Source organism: Dermatophagoides pteronyssinus, unplaced genomic scaffold (genome assembly GCF_027571235.1).
Source record: "Dermatophagoides pteronyssinus isolate colony J.1.1.1.1 unplaced genomic scaffold, Derpt_VIB-CSIC_2022.12 sq0002, whole genome shotgun sequence".
Taxonomy (NCBI): domain Eukaryota; kingdom Metazoa; phylum Arthropoda; class Arachnida; order Sarcoptiformes; family Pyroglyphidae; genus Dermatophagoides; species Dermatophagoides pteronyssinus.
Window position 1 is genome coordinate 4474701 of NW_027461526.1, and position 24463 is coordinate 4499163.

The 24463-nt window shown below is 28.1% G+C and overlaps 3 protein-coding genes across 6 annotated transcripts; 2 read left to right on the forward strand and 1 right to left on the reverse strand.

Moving 5' to 3' along the window:
* Window positions 1–600: 600 nt before the first annotated feature.
* On the forward strand, window positions 601–20053 carry LOC113798443 (uncharacterized). Of its 2 annotated transcripts, XM_075824746.1 has the most exons (7): window positions 601–2290; window positions 2349–2698; window positions 15208–15481; window positions 17022–17182; window positions 17263–17398; window positions 19472–19530; window positions 19627–20053. In XM_075824746.1, exons 2-7 carry the CDS (start codon window positions 2368–2370, stop codon window positions 19833–19835), a joined length of 1170 nt encoding a protein of 389 aa, XP_075680861.1. In that variant the 5' UTR covers window positions 601–2290; window positions 2349–2367; the 3' UTR covers window positions 19836–20053. The 2 variants fall into 2 exon arrangements, with proteins under 2 accessions (XP_075680861.1, XP_075680862.1); XM_075824747.1 differs by lacking the exons at window positions 601–2290; window positions 2349–2698 and adding an exon at window positions 14762–15038.
* LOC113798467 (uncharacterized) lies at window positions 5940–6919 on the reverse strand. 3 transcript variants are annotated; one of them, XM_075824918.1, is made up of 3 exons: window positions 6741–6919; window positions 6316–6677; window positions 5940–6221 (listed from the first exon to the last, which is right to left on the reverse strand). In XM_075824918.1, exons 2-3 carry the CDS (start codon window positions 6645–6647, stop codon window positions 6041–6043), a joined length of 513 nt encoding a protein of 170 aa, XP_075681033.1. In that variant the 5' UTR covers window positions 6648–6677; window positions 6741–6919; the 3' UTR covers window positions 5940–6040. The 3 variants fall into 3 exon arrangements, with proteins under 3 accessions (XP_075681033.1, XP_027204818.1, XP_075681032.1); XM_027349017.2 differs by having other exon boundaries at window positions 6316–6681; XM_075824917.1 differs by having other exon boundaries at window positions 6316–6919.
* A 290-nt stretch (window positions 20054–20343) lies between the features above and the next one.
* Window positions 20344–23773, forward strand: Gmppb (GDP-mannose pyrophosphorylase B). Its single transcript, XM_027348975.2, has 4 exons — window positions 20344–21023; window positions 21076–21426; window positions 21483–21872; window positions 21933–23773. The coding sequence occupies exons 1-4, from the start codon at window positions 20814–20816 to the stop codon at window positions 22062–22064; spliced, it is 1083 nt and encodes a 360-aa protein (XP_027204776.1). The 5' UTR covers window positions 20344–20813; the 3' UTR covers window positions 22065–23773.
* The last annotated feature ends 690 nt before the right edge of the window (window positions 23774–24463 follow it).

The following is a 24463-nucleotide window of genomic DNA, read 5'->3' on the forward strand; positions in this document are numbered from 1 at the left end:
ATTACATAATAATATAAAAAGAAAAAAACAAAACCCGAAAAAAATGTTCGGACAATGAATTCATTGTCCGAATGTCTATTTTTTTTTTTTTTGGTATTTCAAACGAAAAATAATAATAATCAATAATAGCAACAACAAATGAAAAATTCCATTCAACACAAAAGCCAAATAGTGATGTCTAATGATGATGATGATGATAATTTGCCATAAAATAGCTACAAGGAATTTTTCCAATCTCTCTCTCTGTCTCTCTTTTTTTTTTTTTTGCACACAAGTATTTCACTCATAAACATTCAACGAATTATTTTATTTCACATTTTCAGTATTGCAAGCATCTTTCAATCGTAAAAATACGATAAAAACAAAACAAAGTTATTGCGTTGAAAAGGACATTTCTTTCATTTCTCTTAAAAATTTAAATTCAGTATTTTAAAAAGCCTAACTAAGTTTTTCTTTTCGCTTTATTATCAATGCCGATTCTGAATGAAAAACCTGATATGATTGTTTTTGTGTGGCTTTATCATCATCATCATCATCAGTAATGTTTATTTGCACTTTACATTTTGTTGTTTTCCGTTTGTCGTTTGTTTTGTTGTTTTGAAAATAAACATTCCAAAGAATTCATATGGTTTTTTTTTCTTGAAAAAAATTCAGTTTATTTTAACACAACTTACACAAATGTAAATCCTGGTAATTCTATAGAATCTATGGGGGTTTTTTGTTTTGTTTTTATCCATTGACCGAAAAAAATGAGAAATTTTTTTTTTTGGTTGTTCATCCACTGTTGGATTACTTGATACCCGAAAAAAGAACTGAAAAACCATTTCTTCCCCCCTCCCCAATTCAATCATCCACCCCCGCACACAAACATGGTATACCGTTATTTTTATTTTTATAAATACATCTCTCTCTCTCTCTCTCTCTGTTTGTTATCTCGTTATGTTGTTATCTTTCGTACGCACGCACTTCTATATATTTCGAATGAAATGAATGGAAAAACCTATGGCATAGGTCCTATGCGTACCGAAAAAAAAATTCACTGCACATGAAATTTTTGTTGTTGTAAAAAATTTCGATTCTCATTTTGCCTGGTTAGTTAGTTGTATGCTACAACAACATAGGAGAATATAACAACATACAGAATATATTCTGTATATTAGAGAATTTTCATTTCAAGTTTTTTTTACGCGCGCCATTAGTTTCATTTGATATTAGTTTTTTTGTTTTGTTTTTTGTTTTTTGTTTCATCATCATCTTCTTCGGGTTCCTACAAGACTGAATGTTGAAGTGTTTGATGTGTGTGTGTGTTTTCAGTGAAATTTCGCGCTCAAAAATATTAAAAATTCACCATTCTCTTCATCATCATCATCGATGATTGTTTGTCAATTTTTCTTCTTTTGCTTTCTATTCCATGTCAAAATATCAATTTTTTTCCAACAACATTTCAAGGAAAAAATTACATATAATTTTCATCTCAAACAAAATTTTTGACAATTCAAATATTGTTTCCAACGATGAATTTTTGAATATATTTTTTTCAAACAAGATAGTGAAAGAGAGATAGTGAGAACTACGTGCACCAAAGAAGTTATTTACAGAATTCATTTTCTACAACAACAACAACAGCCAAACCAAACAATTGGCAATCTAGTCACATACATTCGGTGTATGTGTGTGTGTGGGTGTTTTTGTGTTGAATCGATTTATTTTACTCCAGAATTTTTTTTTATTGAAAAAATAAATATAAATTTTTATTATTTGAACGTCAAATATTATAATCGATCTAAATCGATCGATCGATGGATCGATTTTTTTCTATTGTTACTTACTTGGTTACGAATTAAACTTACTACCCTTATATTTGTTTTTCAAAGAAGAAAAAAACCAATAAATTTTGAAAAAAAAGTTTGAAAATTTGTCAATTTACCTGTTCATTTCTTACCTGTTCATATTTCATTGCTTTTTGTTGTTGGTCGTCTTCAGAATTTTTTTTTTGGTTTCGCAATCAATTCAGTTTCGATTTTGGAAAAAAAATTTCCAAATTTTTCTTCGTAAAAAGAAAGAAAACAACGAAGAATGTCATGTGTGTGTGTCTGCTTCATTTTGAAATTAATTTTCCAATGAAAAAGAAAATAATGAATTCCTATTGAAAAGAATACATTTTCATTTTCATTGGAACCAAACAAAGATTTCTTATTGCTTCATTTTTTCATCAAAATATTTGGTTCATTTTTCATCAACCGTTGTGATTAATTTCATTGTTATCTCTGTGTGTGTGTGGGTGTTATCTGTAGGTGTATCTCTCTTATGTGATATGTTTTTCATTTGGATTTTTTGTTTGTTTTTAGCCTAGAAAAAGATAGAAAAATGAAAATGTTGTCGAATCCAACAACAAATCAACTAATATCATCTTTGTTTCATTTTAATGATTGGAAAATATCAACAATTTTTTATCAAAAAATTTTACAATATTTTTATTGTTGCCATCATCGTCGTCGTCATCGTTATCGTCGAAAACAATATTTATTGATCGATGACCATAACAACAACAACAACAACAACGAATATAACAATGACGGCAACGATAATTTCATAAATCATCATCACCATTATTGTCAAACATTTAAATCATCAATGTTTATGCTCAAACATCCATGGCAAACATTATGTTTTATCATTCAAATTTTTATTCTTATCGGTATGTTTTTTTATTGCCTGTTATTGGGTTTCTGGTCTATATTTTTCTCCCTCGACTAACACACAAAAAAATCATTCACAACAAATATCAATTTAATATGAATCGGGCGAAAAAAACGGGTGCCAAATACCCGACAATCACACATATATCGATAATATCTGTAATATCTACCACTTGACTATATTGTGATAACCTTTTTTTTTCTATTTTGAATGGCGTCAAGAATTGTGTTTATGGTGTGTGTGTGTGTGTGGTAGGAATGAAACCGAATATTCTTGGGCACCCAAAACATTTTTTTCCCCGACCAAACGAATAAATCTATTTTGATGATGATGATCATCATTGTCATAATAGTTGCGATCGGATTCCATGAAATGAATTCTGATTAGTTTTCTTTTTCGTCGTCGTTGTTTTGGTTGTCAACTTTTCTCCTGTAATGATTATTATTTTTTGCATTTATTCATTCGATTTCATTGTTTTTTGTTTCAATGTTTGTTTGTTTCCCTCAATGAAACTCATCATCAAAAGCTACTTTTTTCCAGTTTTCATTTGAAAAACCATATCTGTTATGAATTGGCAGTGGAGGAAGAAGAAACAGAAAAAAGTTTCACATTTACACAACCTATATAAATTTTTTTTGGTTTTTTTAATGATTTTCAAATTAGACAAAAATAGAAAATAACTTTTTGCTGGCCATATTTTGACGCAATTTTAATTATCTATTTTTTTTAACTAGTCCTGGATCTGGTCATTTTTGTTTCTCCTTCTTCTTCTTCGTTATCTAAAGTTCGCTATAATTTGCACCTTTTTTTCTTTTCTGTTTTTTTTGTTAACGGTTACTATTTCGATTCGCTAATCAAAGTTTTTGATCAATTCATACATATGAATTCTGTTCTATTCTGTTCGGGTTAGTTTTTTCCAACTATTTTAACCTATACGATTTTATACGATAATTATTATTATATCATAAATGTCATTATAGAATAAAAAAGTGATTTATAAAAGTTTTTTTTTAAATATTCATTTTATGAACTTGATCTCATCATTGTCTGATACTAATTCTGGCATAGAATTCAAATTACCTGGATATCAGGTTATCTTTATAATTTGGCTTTGCCTATTTCAGCATTACTGGGTTTACTCACTCGGATATCATCATTTTCGATCTGCAAAACCAAAAAAAAATTGTTCTTCTCAACCATAACTTTTTGTCTATTGTTTTTTGTTTTCTCTATTGATGGTCAAGATGATGATCAAAGTAGTAGTTCATATCATTTACATATATAAATATTCATTTGTTATTGTCAAGATTCATTGTTTGTTGGGTATTTTCTTTTCTTTTTTTTTGATTGTTTTTCTTCTTCTTCTGATTCTTCAAAAACAAACAAACAAACAAACTACCCAACCATATTAACCCCCCGGTACACACCTACAGCTTCGAAGAAGGGAAATTTTATCATTAAATTTAGATTTATGATGTTTGTTGTCATCTACTTCATTTCATTTACTTTCTTATTCAACACCAAAAAAAGCCAAAATGAAATAAATATTGTGTGTGCCTTCTTCTTCCTTTTGATTCTCCCTGTTACATTCTTGTAAATTCACATTCCTTGATTATTACAAACAAATTCAGTTAGTTGTTTGCTGTTATTGTCGTCATTCTATAGTCGTTATGTATGTGTTAAGGGAATATTCGTTTGTCTTTTTGTACATCATCATCTTTATCCACACCGTCATTTTACCATGTTTTTTATTTTTATTTTCTTGTTTCATATCTGTATTCGAAAATTGGTCATCATCAACCAACATCATATCGGTGTGTGTGTGTTTTTTTTGGTTACTAGCTTGGTCGCACACAAACATATTTCGTTTTTTTTTGGTTACATTTTCGCCATTTTTTTTTTTGTTATCTTTTTTTCTATTTTACAACAAATTTTGGGTTGTTTTCAACCCCCTCTCACTGTTACTTTTTTTTGTTTTTTTGTTTTTCGGGAAATAAATTCTGGCTACTTTGTCCATTTTTTTCGTATGTCATTGTAAGTTTTTTTTTTGTTTTGTTTCTCCCGAACATTTATTCAACAACAACAACGGAAAAATAATAATAATAATCATTGTACACAGGCCATTTATTTTTTATTTTTTGCTCCAGTCCAATGTGGGTGTATATGGAGGTGTGTATGGAGTGGGCAAAAAAAACAAAAACAAAAAACAGCAGCAGCAACGATTCTTTGACGGTGAAGCAATGCAGTACATTACAATTGACTACTTTACTTTATAACACTAAAATAGAGTAGAATTTTTGTCCTTTTTTGTTCATTTCATTTCATTTTCTACATTTCGTTTTCAGCTCATTACCATTTATTGAAGTTTTTCTGTTTTTTGTTTTCCTTCTCTATCTCACTCTATTTTCTCATTAAATTATTATTATCATTATTCTTTCAGTTTTTAATTTTCCATTCTGTTGTTGTTGTTTCCGTTGTTGTTGTTCTGTGTGTGTGTGCCTCATAGCCAACACACATAGTAGCCGCCATCCATTTGATTCGTATTCGAATTGAAGAGCAAAATAGCATTATCATTATGATTTAGTGTGGCGATCATTGATGATGATGATGATGGTCATCATCATTTAGCTATCAAATTTGCTCGCAGATAAATTAATCGTATGTGATTATTATCATGATTATTACCTGATCATGTTGATAATTTGCTTTAAAATTCAAATTGCCAAAGAAAAAACTTCCCCCCGATAAGATTTTCCTCTTTTTTTGTTCTCGAAATGAAATCCATTGAGATTGAGATTGAAAATGAAAAGCAAAAGAAAAAAAAGAACATCCAAGTTACAAAAGTTGTTCGTTCGTTAGTTGATGATTTACAAACAACAACAATCAAATTGAGTAATGGATACAAGAATCCATTTATAATCAAACACACACACACACAGAGACAAATTCTCTCTTATAGAAAACACATTTATAACAAAAAAAACAAACAATGTTTTTTTTTTGGTTCCCTCACAATTAATGATCTTGTTTTTGGTGTATGAAGAGTGTGGTTGATTTTCTTTTTGTAGTTTGGATCTAAATTATTACTTAAATCGAAACACTACCACCACATTGTCTGTGTTATTTTTTTCGCTTTATTTGATGCAAAATTTGCAAAAAAAAATTTCACTGCATCAAAATCAAATCATCAACATCATCGAATGAGTTTCATCAAGTCATTATTTTCAAATTTTAACGTATTTTTTTACAATGAAATTTGTTTATTTTTACAAAAAGATAAAATAGAGAGGTTTATTTTCTATTTTCTTCGTTTTCATTTACATTTTTGATTCAAAATTCTTTATTTTTTCATTTTCATTTCCAAATAATTTATCATTTCAACACAGTTAATATAGATACTAAATTCAAGTAATTTTTTCATCAATTCCATTGAATCAATATCATTATTATCTAATCGTAATGTATAAGCGAATTTGATGAATGATTCTAATGAATAGCTATCAAATTGCTTCAAATAAATCCTATGGGTATAGGAGAGGAAAAAAGCGAATGAGAAAAGATATTTATTAGAGAAGATGAAAGAAGAAAAAAAACTTTGAAAGAAAAAGATATTACCTTGGAATCTTTTTTCTACAATATTCGTTACTACCATTTTTATCTTCATTCAACAATAATAAATAATCATAATAATCTTCTGTTTGATCAAACATTGAACGAAAATAATCCGACATTGCCATTATAAATATTGTATGACAAATAAAATCATATTCATCATTACTAATAACACAATAAAATGGACTTTGAAATTTTTTAAATGTTTCCATTTGACAGAAATCGATTTTTTTTCGTTGTTGTTGATTATTTAATATTTTTAGCTGTTTTTGTTGTTGTTGTTGTTGATCACCAACATCAATAACATCATCATTGACATAGCTGTTTGATTGCATTTTTTCCTTAGTTAACACCCGGATAATACACTATCTTTAAGAAGAGAAAAAAAAACTATACTTTTTTTTCACTCTGACAATCCACTCAAATACCTGAATCCAAATAAGATCCGAAAAAAAAACCGAGGCAAATAAAGAAAATCGATCGATCCGTATTAATAATAATAAATGTTCACCAATTAATCATCGAATATAGTTAATATTTTGTTTGTTGGAAGCATTTATTATTTAATTCTAGAATTTTGTTATTGTAAAATTTCATTTTTTGTTTGTTTGTTGATCGACTGAAAATAACTATAGTCGATATCGATGTTTTCGTTCATCACTATTCTTTTTTTTTGTATTTCGTTCATCATTCGAATCCAATTAAATTCATCAATATCTGAATATTGACCTTCATTTGATCTTCATTTAATCAATATTTATCAGTTTTATCGATCAACGAATATTGTTATTTGAAAATTTGGACTTTATCATTGATTTTCAGTCATATGGTCATCATTTGAACATTATTTTCACTTTTATGATCTTCTGCTCGATCGGCTGTGTCCGATTCTTATTATATTTTGCCAAAAAAATTGCGGTAACCGCATCGGTTTATAAATCGACAAAAGATGTAATGACAACAACAAAAATGGAAAAAGTATCAATTCTTTACTTTTTCTCTGATTAAACTCAATGAAACATGAAAATAAACGATTAGATTTTTTCCTTTTTTTTGGCTCTAACTTTTCAACCAATGATGTTTATGATGATGATTGAACACGCATAAGCTTATACGAAACAACAATGGCAATGGTTTCAATCCATTTCCTATTTTTTTGATCATCATTATTAATGTCATCAATTTTAGTTTTTTTTCAGAAAAAACCCAAAAGAAATTACAGACTGAATTCTTCGGAGATCGAGAAAAAAACTGGATAAAACTGGACTTTTTTTTCAACTCCAGTTTTCTTCAACAAAGTTTCAATTACTTTCATTCTTTTTTCCCCACACTATCTATTTCGTTTTCTTCAATTTAGCCGCCAGCCAATGAACAACGGACTGTATTGAAAAGTTTCATCAATAATGTAATAGATTTCGGCCATATATGGTTATAAAATTTTCATGAAATTTTAATTATCTTTTGTTTTTATCTTTACAATCACCAAAGAAAGAAAAAAGCATCATTTTTCATTCGATTTTATCGGCTATTATTATTGTTATAACCGAAAATCGATTGTAGATCGACATGATATTATTTACAAATAATAATAGTGGTGGGTTATTATCGTTGATGTTTACATTGGCCCAGTAGAAACAAACAAAAAAACAAATAATAAATGATAGCCGATAAAATAGGTGAAAAACAATGAAAGAAAGAAGGAAAAAAGTTTGTAACGAAACGGCTTTATTTTAATTTTTTTGTTTTGTTTTCAAAAATACTTCAAAATGTTTAACAGGAAAAATTTTTCCATTATCAAAAGGAGAAAAAAAAATCAAAAAGTTTCAAGTTTTGATAAAACATTGCTGCAAAGTGAACAGAAATTTTTCAATAAATTCTTCATCATTATCATCATCGAATATTTCCGTTTGGTTGTCAGGTTGCCTGCAAAAGCCATGAAAGTAATGTGAACAAATTTCATCAACAACAACAACAACAGACAGAAAACCGTTTGAATTGACAAAACTAACAGTTCAAATTGAACTAAATCTTCTTCATTTATATTTCATGATGATGACAATAAACATTGGGTTCCATTTCAATTCCAAATTTTGCTGTGGTGATGTTTTTTTTTATAACGAAGATCGACTATAAACACACACAGATCCACTGTATAAAAGCATTATGGAATTTAAAATATAATGCCTATAATGATGATGATGATGATGATTATCGTTTATAGTTGATAGCTAGTTGTTGTTGTTGATCTGATCGATCCAAAGGCACCCCTTAACTTGCAATTTTGAGAATCATTAATGGTATTCGTGTATTGATTGTATTGTAAAAAGCATCATCATTTTCCCTCTATATATTTTCTGTTTTTTATATCTATTTGTGTGTGTATGTGTGTGTGGTAAACATTTGTCCGATTATCAATGATGATAATCATGATAATGATGATAACTATGGGCAAAAAAAAATTGGTGTTCAAAAACAGATCTTACGTTTTGTCTTGTTTTGTTTTTACAATGATACTAAATGACTATTTATATTCTTATGATGATTATCATTACATAAGCCCTATGAATGAATGAATGAAATTGGCTAATTTTTTTCCTTCTTTCTTTCGTATAAAAAAACATTTTGTATTGCTCAATTATTGTATTGCACAATCTTTAAGTTTTTTTTCTCATCATCATTCAGAAAATTCCAAAGAAATTTTTTATTGATTATTTCATTTTCTGTTGTTGTTTGTTTGTTTGCTGAATTCAAAATTTCATTATTTTTCCCGTTGAATACACCTGGTTTACAGGAATTCGATCAACACAATGAACAAAATAAATAACATTGAAATTGTGTTTGTGTGTGTGTGTGTTTTTCGTTGTCAATTGTATTTTCTTTTTTTCGGATAAAAATAGACATCGGGAATGAGAATCGGAAGCAAATAAATTTTGAAATGTCAACTGGTTAGTAATATTTTATGGGGAGAAAAACGAAAGAATAATAGTTTTTTTTCTCTCTGTTCGACGGAACATTCATTCGAAAGAGAAAAAAAAACGAATTCTTTAGAATGAATTTTGAAAAAAATTGGGAAAACGAAAATTCCAATAAATAGATTATGTGTGTGTGTTTGACTTGCTTAGACAAAAAGAAGAAGAAAAGATGAAACAAGAAAATTTTTTCTCAAAGAGTTTTCTTTTCTTATAATCTGCATTTGAAAATCGTAACTTTTACATATGATGATGATGCAAAGGATGAAACAAAAAAAACAATGAAATTTTTCATTATTTCACTTGGTTTTCTTTTGGATGTTTAAACAAACGAAAACAAAGCATTAACGCGTTCGCTACCGGAGATTTCGAAAAACACATAGAACTACAGCAAATAAACGACGCATATATGCGTCGCTGGTAGCGAACGCGTTAAAGGGAGAAAAAATAACACTGTGTGCGTTGGTGGGGGTGGTAAAATGTGTCAATGAAAGAAAGAAGATATTTAAAATCTCAATCAATATTTTTGTGTTTGGAAAAAAATGTTAAGCTTTTATACAATCAAAAAACAGAAAAATCTGATCTGAACTCTGTAAAATCGAAATTGATAATGTGTCTGTGTGTTGGTGTAAAGAAATATTGTTCAAACAGAAAACAGAGAATGAAAAATGATTTATAAACTTTAAAAAATTGCAAAAAAAAATTCCTCATCGATTATTTTTTCGGATTCAAATTCTTACATTCATCAATTTTCACCATCAACATGATTTCTATTGCCAAAAATCTTTTTATTACGGAAATGTGGCCATTCTGTTCTGTTCTGTTTTGCTATGTTCGTTCAATTTCCCACTTCTAGTTTACTGATGTTTGGCTTTTTTGCTCATCATAATAATGGAAGAAATTTCCGATTCCAAAAACAAAAATGTTACTTTTAATCATTTCAATCAGATTATGATTTCAGCATTTACATTCAATGGTTTGGGTCTCATTATAAATTAAAATACCCCTTTCGGAAAATGGTTCCATCAAATCAATTTTTCTATTATTAGCATGCAATAAGTGTTTGTAAATATAATAGTTTTTGTTTTTGGGTGAAAGAAATTTGCTTCATCTTTACACAGCATGAAAATATTGGAAAATTGATTGACATCCACCCACACAGACAAACAGACAAACACGGCAGGCGCCAAAAACAATAAATACTATATCCGGTTTTTTTACATATCAAATAATGATTGTTTGTTTGGTTTGGTTTGATTTGTCTGAATTCAAATGTTTACATGAAAATCTCTTATTCATTGACGTAATCAAAAGCATTTGTTTTTCTTTCATACCACAAAAATATTTAAATCTGATGATAATAACCTGATGAAATAGCAACAAAGAAAAATTAATTTTGAAAAAAAAAATATTCAAAATTGATTAAAATTCTCGGTTGTTTTCATGTTCCCTTTTCATCAGATCGTTTGAAATACTCGAGAGAATTTAACGTCTTGTTGTTCACAAAAATTTATTCATCATTGTTTTCAATATATGGGCTATAAAATTGAAAGATCAAAAGGCCATCGATATAACATCAATAAGAAAAAAGTTTTATCAAAATAATTTCTTGAAAACTTTCCCAAAAACAATATCTTTATTATGATGATGGTGATTAAACGGAATTTATACGGTGAAAACAAAACACCTTTTTTCTCTCTCTCTTTCCCAAATCATCAATAAAACATTTTCCTTTTGAATTGATTTTTGAATGGTGTTTGATGATGAAAACGCATTTCAAAAGAAAATAAATGTAGAAAAGTTTTCGTGGAAATCTTTTCCGGACAGGTTTTTTTCACGTAATCAAAGAAAAGAAAATAACAAAAATGGCGGCTATAAATTTGTTTTTTCTGGACCTAGACAACAATTTTCTCAATTTCCAGTAGTCCAAAACAAATAATAATTGAAATTAATTTCGCTTTTTCTTCTGTTGTTATTGTTTCACTATATTCCTGGATTGTATCATAATTTTCTTCTCTTTTCGGTTTCGGTCAGGCTAATTTTACACACACACACATAAATCTCTGGTATATGATGATCATTTACTCTCTCTCGTTCTCTGTGTTCATGTTCAAACAAACTCACCAAATGATAATCATGATTGATATGGATACACAGAGAAAAGATTGGCTCTAAACATGAACCCGAACCGAATGTTTCTGGTTATTTTCTTTGATTATCCATTTTTTTTTGTTTCATAAACAATTTTGTTTCTGTATCCAGTTATAATGATCATTTTCAATTTTTTTTCACTGCTACTGGATCAATGAAGCTTAGGTCAAATGATGATAATAATGATAATGATGATGATGAAAAATTTCTTTTTCCATAATCATAATGATGACGACATGGGCTAATCATTTTCTATTTTTTGACTTTACATGATCAAATGACTTATGAATGAATGTTTGCTTTACACGACTTTACATAGACATAAAAAAGGTGTGGTAAGTTAAAACCAAAAACAGCATTCTGTGATTTTTGTTTGGTTATTTCTCTTTTGATTTTCAAAGAATATTCTGTGTGTGTGTGTGTTATCTTTTATCTTTTGTTTCTGTGTCGATAGAAAATACATTATGCTTTCTCAAATGACAATTTATACCCGAATGACATGATTTGAATGAATGAACTTTTCATTTCATTTTTTTTTAGATTTTCTAAACATGTTTAGTTTACATCTCTATTTTTAGGTTTTCGCTTTTGTTTTTGTTTTGTTTTCCAAATGTGGGTGTTTGCGTGTGTGTGTGGTAAAAAAAGTTTCCAATATCCATTATTATTATTAGGTTATTTGGATTGATTGGATACATTTTTTTTCTATTCTTATGTTATGCAGAACTTTTTTTGTTTTCCTGGTTTTCGGCTTGTGTTAAAAGCAAAGAATTTGTTTTCTTTTAAATACAAAACAAAGTCAAATGTTATAACTTGACTTGCCGTATACATTTGTAATGTTGTTGTTCTGTTCTGCGTGCGTGTGTGTGTCGGTGGAACAATATCAACAACAAAAAAATCCAATAAACATCTTCGGGCATTTTCGGCTTTGTTTGTTTGATAGAAAACAAACAACAACAAACATTATTCATGTTCTTCGACAAACACGTTTTTTTTCTATCATTTTGATCTCAATTTCTATTTTGACAGATAGAGAGAAAAAAGACACACACACACTAACCAAACAACTATCTACATCTTCAATTTGATTAGCAATTTCTATCCTTTCATAGTGTTTTAGTGTTGAAAATCTATACAAATCATCATCACTCTATCAAGATCAAGTGAATTTACTGTCATTCTTATTTTTTTCCTGTACGTGAGTGAGTGTATTGTTGTTGTTGTTGTTGAAGTGTATTTTTAGCAAAAAAAATAACAAGACAAAAATATTGTAAAAAAATAGTTGGATAACGTTATTTATAATTTTTACTTTTTATTTTCGTTTCTTCATTGAAAAACTAACGTAGGAAATCATTATTAGAAATTTACATAAAATTTCAATCAAAATTACAATGTAAAAAATAGGAAAAATCTCATCCCTTTCCAAGAAAATGAAAAATGTTGGCTTCACTGCCAAAATTCATTTCAATAATCCGAATTTTTGTTTGTTATTTTGTCTATTTCTGAAAAAAATAGATTTTTTTCCCAAGAAAATCTTAGGATTTACATTTAAAAATTAAAAATAAAATTTCAAAAAAGTAAAAAGTTTCTTTTTTTTTGTTTCCGGAAGAATTTCTATTTTTATATAAACAATGATGATGACGCAATAATGAATGAATGAATGTCATCAACTTTAATTGTAATGATAATGGAGTGTGGATAGAGAGACTTTGAAGAAACTTTTTTCTTTTCGGACACATTCACAATCTATTTTCTATTGTTTCCTTGCTTGTTTTGTTTGTTTGCTTTTGAATGAATGTTACCAGCAGTAATAGATCTCTATTGACAAATAGTCATTTGCTTGATGAATTGAAAATTGAGCACACACACAAAGACAATGTAATTTAATTATAATCTCTCTTGGCTTTTTTTGTCGATAATGAATTTTTTCTATTTGGTGGAAAAAAACCTCAATTTCGACCATAATCAATTGATAGTGTCGATGTTGCTTTTGTATTCTATTCTATTTTTTTCAACGGAAATAAAATTATCAACAATTGAGAATCGGATGATTATCATCGACGAAATAGAAGCCCTGAAGTATTCTTATGTGAGAAAAATACGAAAAAAAATTGGCCAAATATCCACAGTGTTAAGGAAGAAAAGAAACTTTTTAATATTTATCATTTGGCAATAATATCGATTCGAATAAAAAGGTTTTTTTATGGTGATGATGATAATAATATTCAATGACAAAACCATTCATACATACATAAATTAATGATGTCAAAAAAATAAAAGAAAACTACTAAAACCCGAATAATAATGATAATAATAAAAATTTCACTTAATCATTTTAGCAGGTATAAAATTCTTGCTACAATTTTTATTATTCAAATTGATGATGATTTTCATTGATCATCATTGATGTACAAACAAACACTGTCTGACCATTGAGAAACCAAATGATAATCAATGAAATGTTATGAATGGCAATAAATGAAAGAAAAAAACAGGAATCGTTTGCACAGCATGTAGATATCAGTCATCAGTGGAAATATAGCAAAAATAAAGTTACCCATTTTTTAAATCAAATTTTCCCTATATAAACAACCAGAATTTGATGCTCACTGATAGTGTGTTTCGAAAAGGAAATAAAAAAAAACGGTTGACATTTTCTTGTTGCTGTTGTCTATAGAAAGTATCGGATATTTTATTTACAATCGTAGAGAAGGAAAAATTCTTTGGCCTGCTGTGTGTGTAGATGATGTGTTAATGATAATGATGATAATGTATTTTCTTCATCATCACCATTATCATCACCATTGATAATAAATGTTTGTCATGTTTATTTGACTATTGACTTTCTTACTTATGTGTATTTCTTATCCACCCCCATAAAACACATTGGCATTACCATTATAAAATCATTGTAAACAAAGACAGAAAATATATTATCAAATTTCATTCATTTCATTCAGATTTGAATTTAAATTCAAATTTTAAATTGAAAAAAAATGTTTATCTTTCATTTTCATACACACAACAGCAACACATAAATTCTGTTAACACAATCGATTCTGTTGTAAAAGAATGGTGATGAAGAATAAATAAAGAAAATAACTTTATTGCGTGATATATACAGTGGTTGATTTTTGTTTTTTCTTGTTTGATTTTCATTCACACCCGAGAATAATTTTCTCATTCATTCATTTCTTTTCCACAAAAACAGTATTTTAACCATTCAAACACACATAGCGATAGATTGACAAATGTTTTTTATTACGTGGAAAAATAATGTTTGTTTTTTCCCCTTTTTTCATTGTTTATTTGTGTGTGTGTGGGTGTAATGTTGACTTTTTTTCAACGATCAGGTTCTTTTATTTTGTCACCCGTAAAAAATGTCATTTAAAAATTTTTTTTTTTCAAAAATTGTCAATTTTGAAATAGAACGTCTTTAACACGTTGGTCGACACATTCGAAAGAATTTGATGAACAAAACTGAAAGAAAAATGAATGATAAAAATCTACGCAAAGATTGTATCTTGGAAAAAAAATATTTGAAACCAGAAAATAGTGTTAAATTGAAAAAAAAATTAATTTTTTAAATTGAATTTTAAACCATCCATGGTAACGTAGAGTTAAACTCAAATGCCTGTCACCGGGAATTGATTCCAATAATGATCAATGATGAGCAAGGAGAAAAAATAACCCATTTCTTATCTGATTACAAGAAAAAAAAATTAATTAAATTTATGTTTCGTTTTTTTCAATTTTCTCTTTCCTTCTTTTTTAACAGATATAATCAATCGATTTGTAATCGATTTAATTATAATCGGAAATAATCATCTAATGTTAATGAATAATGATAATAATAATTATCAACAATATCAGCCTATAACATCATCATCATCATTAATGATATTAATGTTTGGTATGGTAAATGCTCAACAACAACAACAACAATTAAAATGTGGAGATTTAAAACAATGTTCAAAAATGTTTCGTGAAGCAACATTATCACATAATCTTTCATATGATCTTTCAAGTGATAAAATTGAACGTATTTGTGTGTAAGTAACATTATCATTACTTTTCCTTTCCTTTCATTCATTCATTTTTTATTTTGCTTGATTTCAAAAACTATAATTTTTTTCGTAAACTTAAATCGACAAAATTTATAATTAGTAATTGAACCACGGGTTGAACCGAATTTACTCTTTATATTCATGATTCTATTCAATCTATTTCTCTCTCTCTCTCTCTCTCTCTCTCTCTGTCTTTTATGCTTGGATTTTAATGATTACTATTATAATTATTATTATCATAACCATCATCAAAATCATAATCATGATGACTACGATAAGAATATCTCAAGAGAGAAAAGAATGAATTTTCTTTCTTTCTTTGCTCATCAGAATCAAAAAAAAAAAGAGAAGAAAAAAACCCGGAATCATTTGGGTCATTTTAGGTTCGTTGAATAGAATCAGTGTGTTCTATAGGAAAGAATCCATTCAATCCAGATGATGATGAAAACAGGAAAAGCAAATTCCTTTCCTTTGCAATCTCAGCACATTTTTAGGTTTGCTGTTATTGGAGGGGGTTGGTTTTTGTTTCATCAAGTTTTTATTCTTCGATTATATTTAGTATTCTAGTCTTAAAGATTATTATCATCATCATTTTTTTTCCTATTTGATCATTTTATGATTCTATGTTTTGTGATTTATTTTCCCAATTCATTCATTCACTCACTCACACTTATTTGCTCGATGATCAATCGTTTTTGTTTTTGTTTTCGGTTGTTCAATGCTTTTCTCTCCCCTTTTTTTTTGGTTTTGATTTTTTTTCCTCCAAAATCAAATCACATAGAAATCCTGGATCTAATGATTAGATTCTAATCAATACTTTGCTTGTTTGTTTGTTTGTTTATTTCTGAATGATTTTCATTCCGAATGTAATCATCATCATCATAATACAAAGATTGTCATTCGGTTATGATGAAGTGTGTGTGTGTGAGTGTGAGAAATGAAAAGAGTTTTTGCTTTTGTTTTTGTTTTGCTCCAACAAAAAAAAAACTTTTTCTTTCATCATTCGATGATGTTTTGCCATTGATGATGATGGTCTATTCAAAAGTTGTGAGAAAAAAAAATTGTACATCCTCATCACTAATGAGTCTAATGATAATCATTTTTTTTCTCTCACTTTTCCTGTTTGTTAGTGATCAATAATAATTTTTCGATCATCAATCAATCAATCAATCATTTTTTTCGTACAATAGACCAAAGTAAAAAAGAAAGGAAGGAAATTCTCATTATTTATGAATTGTTGAAAATTTATTTGATAAAATACAAAAACCAAAAAAAAAAAAAACGATTATCGACCTTATAATATGGATGATGTTAAATAGGAATTTAAAGGGAAAATAGAAAGATGGAAAGTTTGTATTTTTGTTCACGCCGCTTCTGATTATGATTTTCTGTTTTTTTTTCAAACAAAACAAATGATTTATGCTTGTTTTGATTCATTTTTCTTTTTGCTTTTCTCACTTTTTCCATTTGTATCAATCAATCGAATACAAATAAACCTGGCCTGTTTTCTCTTTCTCATTTATAGAAAATTAAATCGAGCTGTAAATTGTTTCAAAAATTATCGTAGCATGTGTATCAATGATAATATACATAATTCAAAAATAATTACCGATTTTTATGATCAAATGTCGGAAGGACCACTTGGATTAACAATGGAACTATGTAATAATACTAAATTTAAACAAGGTAATGTTGATTTTTACTTCCTATTTGAACAAAACAAACAATGATAATTTTTGAAAAAAACAAACTTTTTTTTAAAATAGATTATTTAACATTAGGACCATGTCAGAAAAAATATCGTGGTGAATTTGATCGTTGTTTAACAATGAATCAAGGCAATCAAATTACACAAAATGATTCAAATTCAACAATATTGGAACAATTTATTGAACATTGTTGGTAAGTTTATCATCATTTTTTTGCATTTTCTTTCATCAAATCCATACAGATTATTCTAATTTATTCAACCAAAAATCTACCAAACCAAACAAAAGCAAAAAGAATCCTCATTATAATCTATAGGCATTGCACACAGGTCAGATTCCTCCATTCATTCATTCATTCATTTGTTCTGTTCGGTTCTGTTGCCAACATAATCATTATTCATCTTTTTTTCTCTCTGTCTATATTTGCCTGATGTCATTTTTTTGTTACTAAAAACACATTTTTCATTTTGCGTGTGTTGATGTTTGTGTGGTTGTCATTACTGTTTAGCGAACCAAAATATTTTTTTGGTGTTTTTTTCGGCCAAAAAATCATTATTATCATCATCATAACACGGGATTCAGCAAAAGAGAGAGAAACATCGAAAAAAAGTGAAAAAAACGGGCAATGAAATTTATTTTTTGACTTTTTTTTACTGTGTTTTTATCATGTGATTAGGTGTATGGAACAAAATAATAATGAAAAAAAAGGAAAAAGAAAATAAATTTTCCAAACAAATGTAATATCAATAAACCAGAATCGTACTTGGTAATTATTATTTTGTTTTGAACAAAGAAAGGAATATTCTTTGTTCTGTAATTCTGTTGCTTTATCATTTGTACAATTCCAAACACACACAAACACACACACGCACAATGAATTCTTTTAAGAATTAATTAATTGAATTTATTTTGATTTCAAGGATTCTCTTCTTTTCTTTTCTTTTTTAATTTGTACATTGTATATTTCATTGTTTTTCATTTTGTTTTTTTTTCCAAATTCAGTCAACATGCGTTAATAGCAGCATCTTTTCAATCTATGGATTCTTTTGTTGTACAACAACAACAAGAATAAGTTGTTACAAAACAAAAAACAATGAAAATACAAAATTAATTATCATAATGTTTGGTAAATTAATATTATTGTTTTTCTGTTGTTGTTATTACATTGTTTGATTATTCTGTCGATATGCAAACATTTGTTGTTGTTGTTGTAGACAATATGTCAAGCAAAAAAAGAAAAATACATTTAAAAGTCTTCACTTGAAGTTGTCATCATCATTTTCCCCATCTCATTCATTCTCACTATCTTTCCTTCTTTCTCTTTCTCGCTGTGTTTATCACATCATAATGTCACCAAAATTCTATAGATATAATAGACAATATTGGCAACAACCGTGTAGAAAATTCTGTTATTTTTTTTCCCTTGTTATATCAATGTCAAAACTTACACATGTCACTAACTGCCGAATTCAATGTGTTTGTCTAACTTTCTTCAAACAAACAAACAAACACATATTGATGACCCGACAACAAACAGAATACATGGTAGACAGAATTCAACTAATTTTCTATCAATTATCAATGTTGGATGTGTTATGATGAACTTTTTTTTTCTGAAAACAAAAAAAAAATGATTGCCTGATGAACATAGTGAGAGTGTGAAAATATTAATAAATAATATCGTTTCAGGATCATTGGTTGTTGTTGTTGTCATTGTTTGCTGTATGCCATTGTTGTTGTTGTTGTTGTTGTTGTTGTTAAATAATCATTGCCAAACAAATCATTCAAGTGTAAATTATTTCTAACAGTAATTTCCAGATATCAGCCCACACACTAATGATGTTTAGAAAAAAAATAACATCATCAGCAAGAAAAATCGAAAAACATTTTTGTTATTGCTCAATTCAACATTCTTCTACATTCGACATTCGTTTCCCATTTTAATTATCATTTGAACATAAAATTTTTTTTTGTAGTTCACGAAATTCACATATATAAACGTAGGGAGAAATATGAAGAGAGAATTTCCCTGTTAGTTCAGTCAGCTTTTGTTCCAAAAAAAAATCCATGACATTTAGTTAGATTATTGGATGATCAAAAATAAAACAATGTTATTTTTTTCACCCCTCTATTTCTACCCAATTAATCCTTAGGTCTTCCTATAGGATCTATTATTATTATAAATTCCATTCAATTAATAATATTTCCTTTGTTTTCCATTTTAATTAATCAAAATCATTTGTTTTTAATTTCATTCTAAATATAGTGCACTACATAATTATCACAATTGCATATATGATATTAGCCTAGATAAATGTGGAAAAGGTATGTATTCGATTTATGATTCATTCATGTTTTTTTTACCAAAATTACTAATATTTTCTTCCGTTTTTTTGTTTTTGGTTGAAACAAAAAAAAAAGATGCGGCCGAATTTTCATTAAAAATTCTGGAACTTTTTAATCGTAATTATCTACGTGAATGTGCTAAATATGCAAATCTATCACATTTATGTTCAAATCGTTTTTCACGTTCAAATGCTACAAATATTCATCTATTATGGTCATCGATTACAATCATCATTACAGCCACTATTTGGTCATTTATTATCTGTTCAATGACATCTAGATGAAATTTCTCTTATTCATTTTCTTCATTTTTCTGTTAACAATCACAATTTAATGTTTCTTTTTGGTTTTTGTTTTTGCTTCTTCAATGTTGTTTCCTGAATCTTTCGAAACCATATATATATATATACGATTCACATGACCCTTCCAAATCACCCAAATCATTCACAAATTCACTCAAACAAATACACAATCAAAAAAATAAATTTCAATTTTATCTTTATTCGGATTTGTTATACAAAATATATCGTTTTTTTTGTTTTCTATCTGTTAATAATAAATAAAGTTTTTAATTATGAAAAAAAAAGTTTGTTTCTTTTTAAATTTGTCCTATCATCTATGAACGTCAATTTCGAATTTGAGATATTCTACCGGTAAAATCAATGCTACTACTATTTTTGGAATTCAAATTTGTCATAGTGGTCTATATTCTGTTGATTCTTTTTTTGATTTAGCTAACGATTTTATCTCCACCTATGATTTACTATTCGAAACTGGATCGATCTGATTTGATTTGTTTTTGTTATCATTTCATCGCTTATTATCATCATTTTAATCCGAAGTTTGTTTTTGTAATTTATTGGACGATTTTTTTTCAAATTCTAGAATGAATCAATCAATTGATCAATGTATTTTCACCATAAATTGATTTTGTTCCAACATAAAAAAAACATCAACAATTATTCAATCAGTTGATGAACATCTTGACATCAACATTGTACACGTCATTTCATCATTCTATGAATCGTTATGCTGATTATATTTGATTTAAAGAGCAAAAATTTATTTCAACCTTATCAAACACATTACCTCAAACGTTTAATTGAATTTAATCATTGATTTCATCGTTTATAATCCAAACAAATTTGATGACCAAACAATTTTTTTTGTCATTTGTCACCAATATCATCGAGAAACACACCCTTTCATTTCCAGTTAATTTTTTTTCATATCATTTTACATTTTTTTAAAATATCGAAATCATGAAAGCATTGATTCTTGTCGGTGGTTATGGAACTCGTCTTAGACCATTAACATTATCATTACCAAAACCATTGGTTGAATTCTGTAATAAACCAATGATTTTACATCAAATCGATGCATTGGTTGAATTTGGTATTAAACATATTATTTTGGCTGTTAGTTATCGTGCAGATATGCTTGAAGAATGTATCAAAAAACAAGCTAAAGAGGTATGTTTAGATTTATTGAATAAAAATTTGTATTTCAGGAATTTAATTTCAGTTAGGAATTAAAATTACCTTCAGTTTGGAAGAAGAACCATTAGGCACTGCTGGGCCATTAGCATTAGCACGCAAATATCTATCTGAAGATGATGAGCCATTTTTCGTGCTAAACAGCGATGTTATCTGTGAATTTCCATTCAAATCTTTATATGAATTCCATAAAAATCATGGCCATGAAGGAACTATTCTGGTGACCAAAGTAGAAGAGCCTTCAAAATATGGTGTAGTCGTTTATGATCAAAAATCTGGAAAAATTGAAAAATTTGTTGAAAAACCAGTTGAATTTGTATCGAATAAAATCAATGCTGGAATTTATATTTTTGAAACATCTGTATTGAATCGAATCGAGGTAATTAAAAGAGTTATGTGTTAGTAAAATTTACGTTTGATTTGCTATTTTTGTAGCTCAAGCCAACATCGATTGAAAAAGAAATTTTTCCAAAGATGGCTTCTGAAAATGAACTATATGCTTATGAATTATCTGGATTTTGGATGGATGTTGGACAGCCAAAAGATTTCATCACAGGCACCGGACTTTATCTTAATTCATTAAAATCGAGAAATATTTTAACCGGTTCTAATAATCCTTTGATAGTTGGTAATGTTCTTATCCATCCTACAGCTAAATATGGCCAAAATTGTCGAATTGGACCTAATGTTTCAATCGGTGCCAATGTTGTAATCGAAGATGGTGTCTGTATAAAACGTTGCACTATAATGAGCAATTCTATTGTTCGAGCTCATAGCTGGCTCGATTCTTGTATCATTGGCTGGAAATGTCGAATCGGTAAATGGGTAAATGTTAAATTCTTACCGTAAAAAAAATGAAAATCTAAATAAATTTCATTCAAATAGGTCCGTATGGAAAACAATTGTGTACTCGGTGAAGATGTTCTTGTCAACGATGAACTTTATTTGAACGGTGTAAAAGTTTTACCCAACAAAGAAATTTCCAAATCAGTTGCCGAACCAAGTGTTATAATGTGAAGTTATTGTTTTTTTTTGTATTTAAAACACATTTATTTATATATTCGCTAAAAAATGATATGAAAATTCTATGTTAAGAATTTTCAAAGTGCCTTCAAAATTTTATTTTGTCTTCATTCATCCACCTAAAATGGCTGTGTGTAAACGATGTTTATTTATTGTTTCTTTTCTAAGTTTTTTCCATTCCAATTTTTATAAAATAATTTTTTAAAAATTTATTTGAAAAACAAAATAAATAAAACCTGAATTTATTTTCATGGGTGAACATTGTTTATTTATGGATCATCCAAGTTTTTTTTTACATTCGCCTACACTCAGAAAAATTGACCCCCTTTTTTGGGGCAAAAATTAAGCTCCGCCTTTTTTGGCCGACGTTTACTTTTTTGAGCGCATGTTCGCATTTATTCCCGTAAACTTTCTTTATTCTTGAAATTGTAAATTTCTTGAATATTTTCTTTCCATAACCATAAAAAATATTCAATAAAAATAATAACAAACTAATGAGAATAAGAAAAAAGATGTTTATTTATTGTTATAAAAAAATAAATTTTTCGTTATGGATTAAGTGCAAACAATCAAGTATTTTGAATTTATCAATTTTGATTAAAAAAAGATTTTAGGTAGATTTTTCCATATATTCGTATGTAGATCTTTCATAGCTAATGTTTGATTGTTGCACTCAATGTATTTAATTCTGATTCTTGTTAATTTAAAATTCACGATATTTAATTCAGTCCGTAAAATCATATATTTACAATAGATCATCCAATAGATGTTCGAGGTTCCACATTCTCTCATTTCACAAGTTCTTCTTCGTCTTACATGGGCGAATCTGGGTAGATAATAATAATAGTACTGGAGACATTTCGCCAATGGCACTTGTGTCATAATGACAGATTCAAGAAAATAAGATAATACAATCTAAAATCAAAATTACAAAAAGAATCGGTAAGAAAAATTAAGACTTAGGAAAATTGAACTTTCCTGGACAAATGCATCTTGGAAAATTTCGAAACCAATTCAGAAGTTGATTTGCTCATCAATTTGCTCGACTTGTGACCGTTATATGGCGAAACTTTGATTCAAATTTTGTCCTTATGTAATGATAAACATTCTTGTTTAATTCGTAATGATAAAGTAAAAAAAGATGTTTATTTCGGATTCTCGATTCGAGATTGAAATTTTTCGGCAATATCGAAACATTTTCGAACTCGAAGTTAATGTTTCGTTTTTTTGCAATGTTCGATTTTCATTTTCGAAAAGATTACAGTCGTTCTTCGCATAACACGGTATTTGTACAACAGTGGAACGAATTAACCGTATTCCAAGAGAAACGACTGTATGGAACTAAGTCAACCGCCACGTGCATTTGTCTTTCGTCACATTAATTTTTTCGTCGTCATTTCACAACGAAGTTCGGCTATTCGACTAAGTTTTTAATGGAAATAATTAACGAATTTGGTGATTCAAAGTTGATTTATTGTTGCAAAATGGAACGAATTTTGATCCGGATATCTTAAAGACAACCGAGATACTCAATGATTGAAACATTCTGAATGTAATGTAATGAAAAAAAACATTGAACATCATTGTGCTAAATGTTCCTAAATGAATGCCTGTTCATGAAACAGTTTGTTTCAAATTTTTCAAACAAAACCTAAAATTGTCACCGAATCAAGAATCAAATTCAAGTGGCGTCTTTTTCGATTGGTGAACCACAGAATGTATTTGAAATTTCTGAATTTTTCAAGTCATAATCGATCATTATTCTAAGGATATTGTTATGGAATTCAAAGTCGTGTGTCATTGTTAACAAGATATGTGGGTTCACCAACAGAACTTCAAATGAAATTGTGGAAACGTTTATGGAGATATTTAAATGGACCAAATTCAATAATTTTGAATTACTTTTTTCTCATTTAGATTAAGACCTTACTATCATAACATAATTAAATTCACAATGGACTTAACGCTTTTGCGAACTGGAAAAAAACGAAAAGAATTGAATTCAAATTTATTTTTTTATTTTTATTTTTTTTTTTTTTGCTTAAACCAATTTCTTATTTTTTGTTTTAATAAAACAATTTATTTTTCTTTTATTTCAATTACTGATGAATTACTGGTGAATTTTTGAATTGATATTTTAAAAGAAATTTGCTAACAACAAAAAAATACTCATAGAAAAAGTTTCCGGGAACAAGTTGAAAACCAAGTTGAAAATTGGAGCGAAATTCAAATTCATTCAAATAATGCCGTTCAAATAATAGGTTACTGTGCATAGAAAGTTAGGGGAAATTTTTTCTTATTTAGGCTCCGCCTTTTTTGGCCGATGTTTACTTTTCCCCTAACTTATACTGTACATCGGACAGACGTACAATTTTTCTGAGTGTAAATTTTCG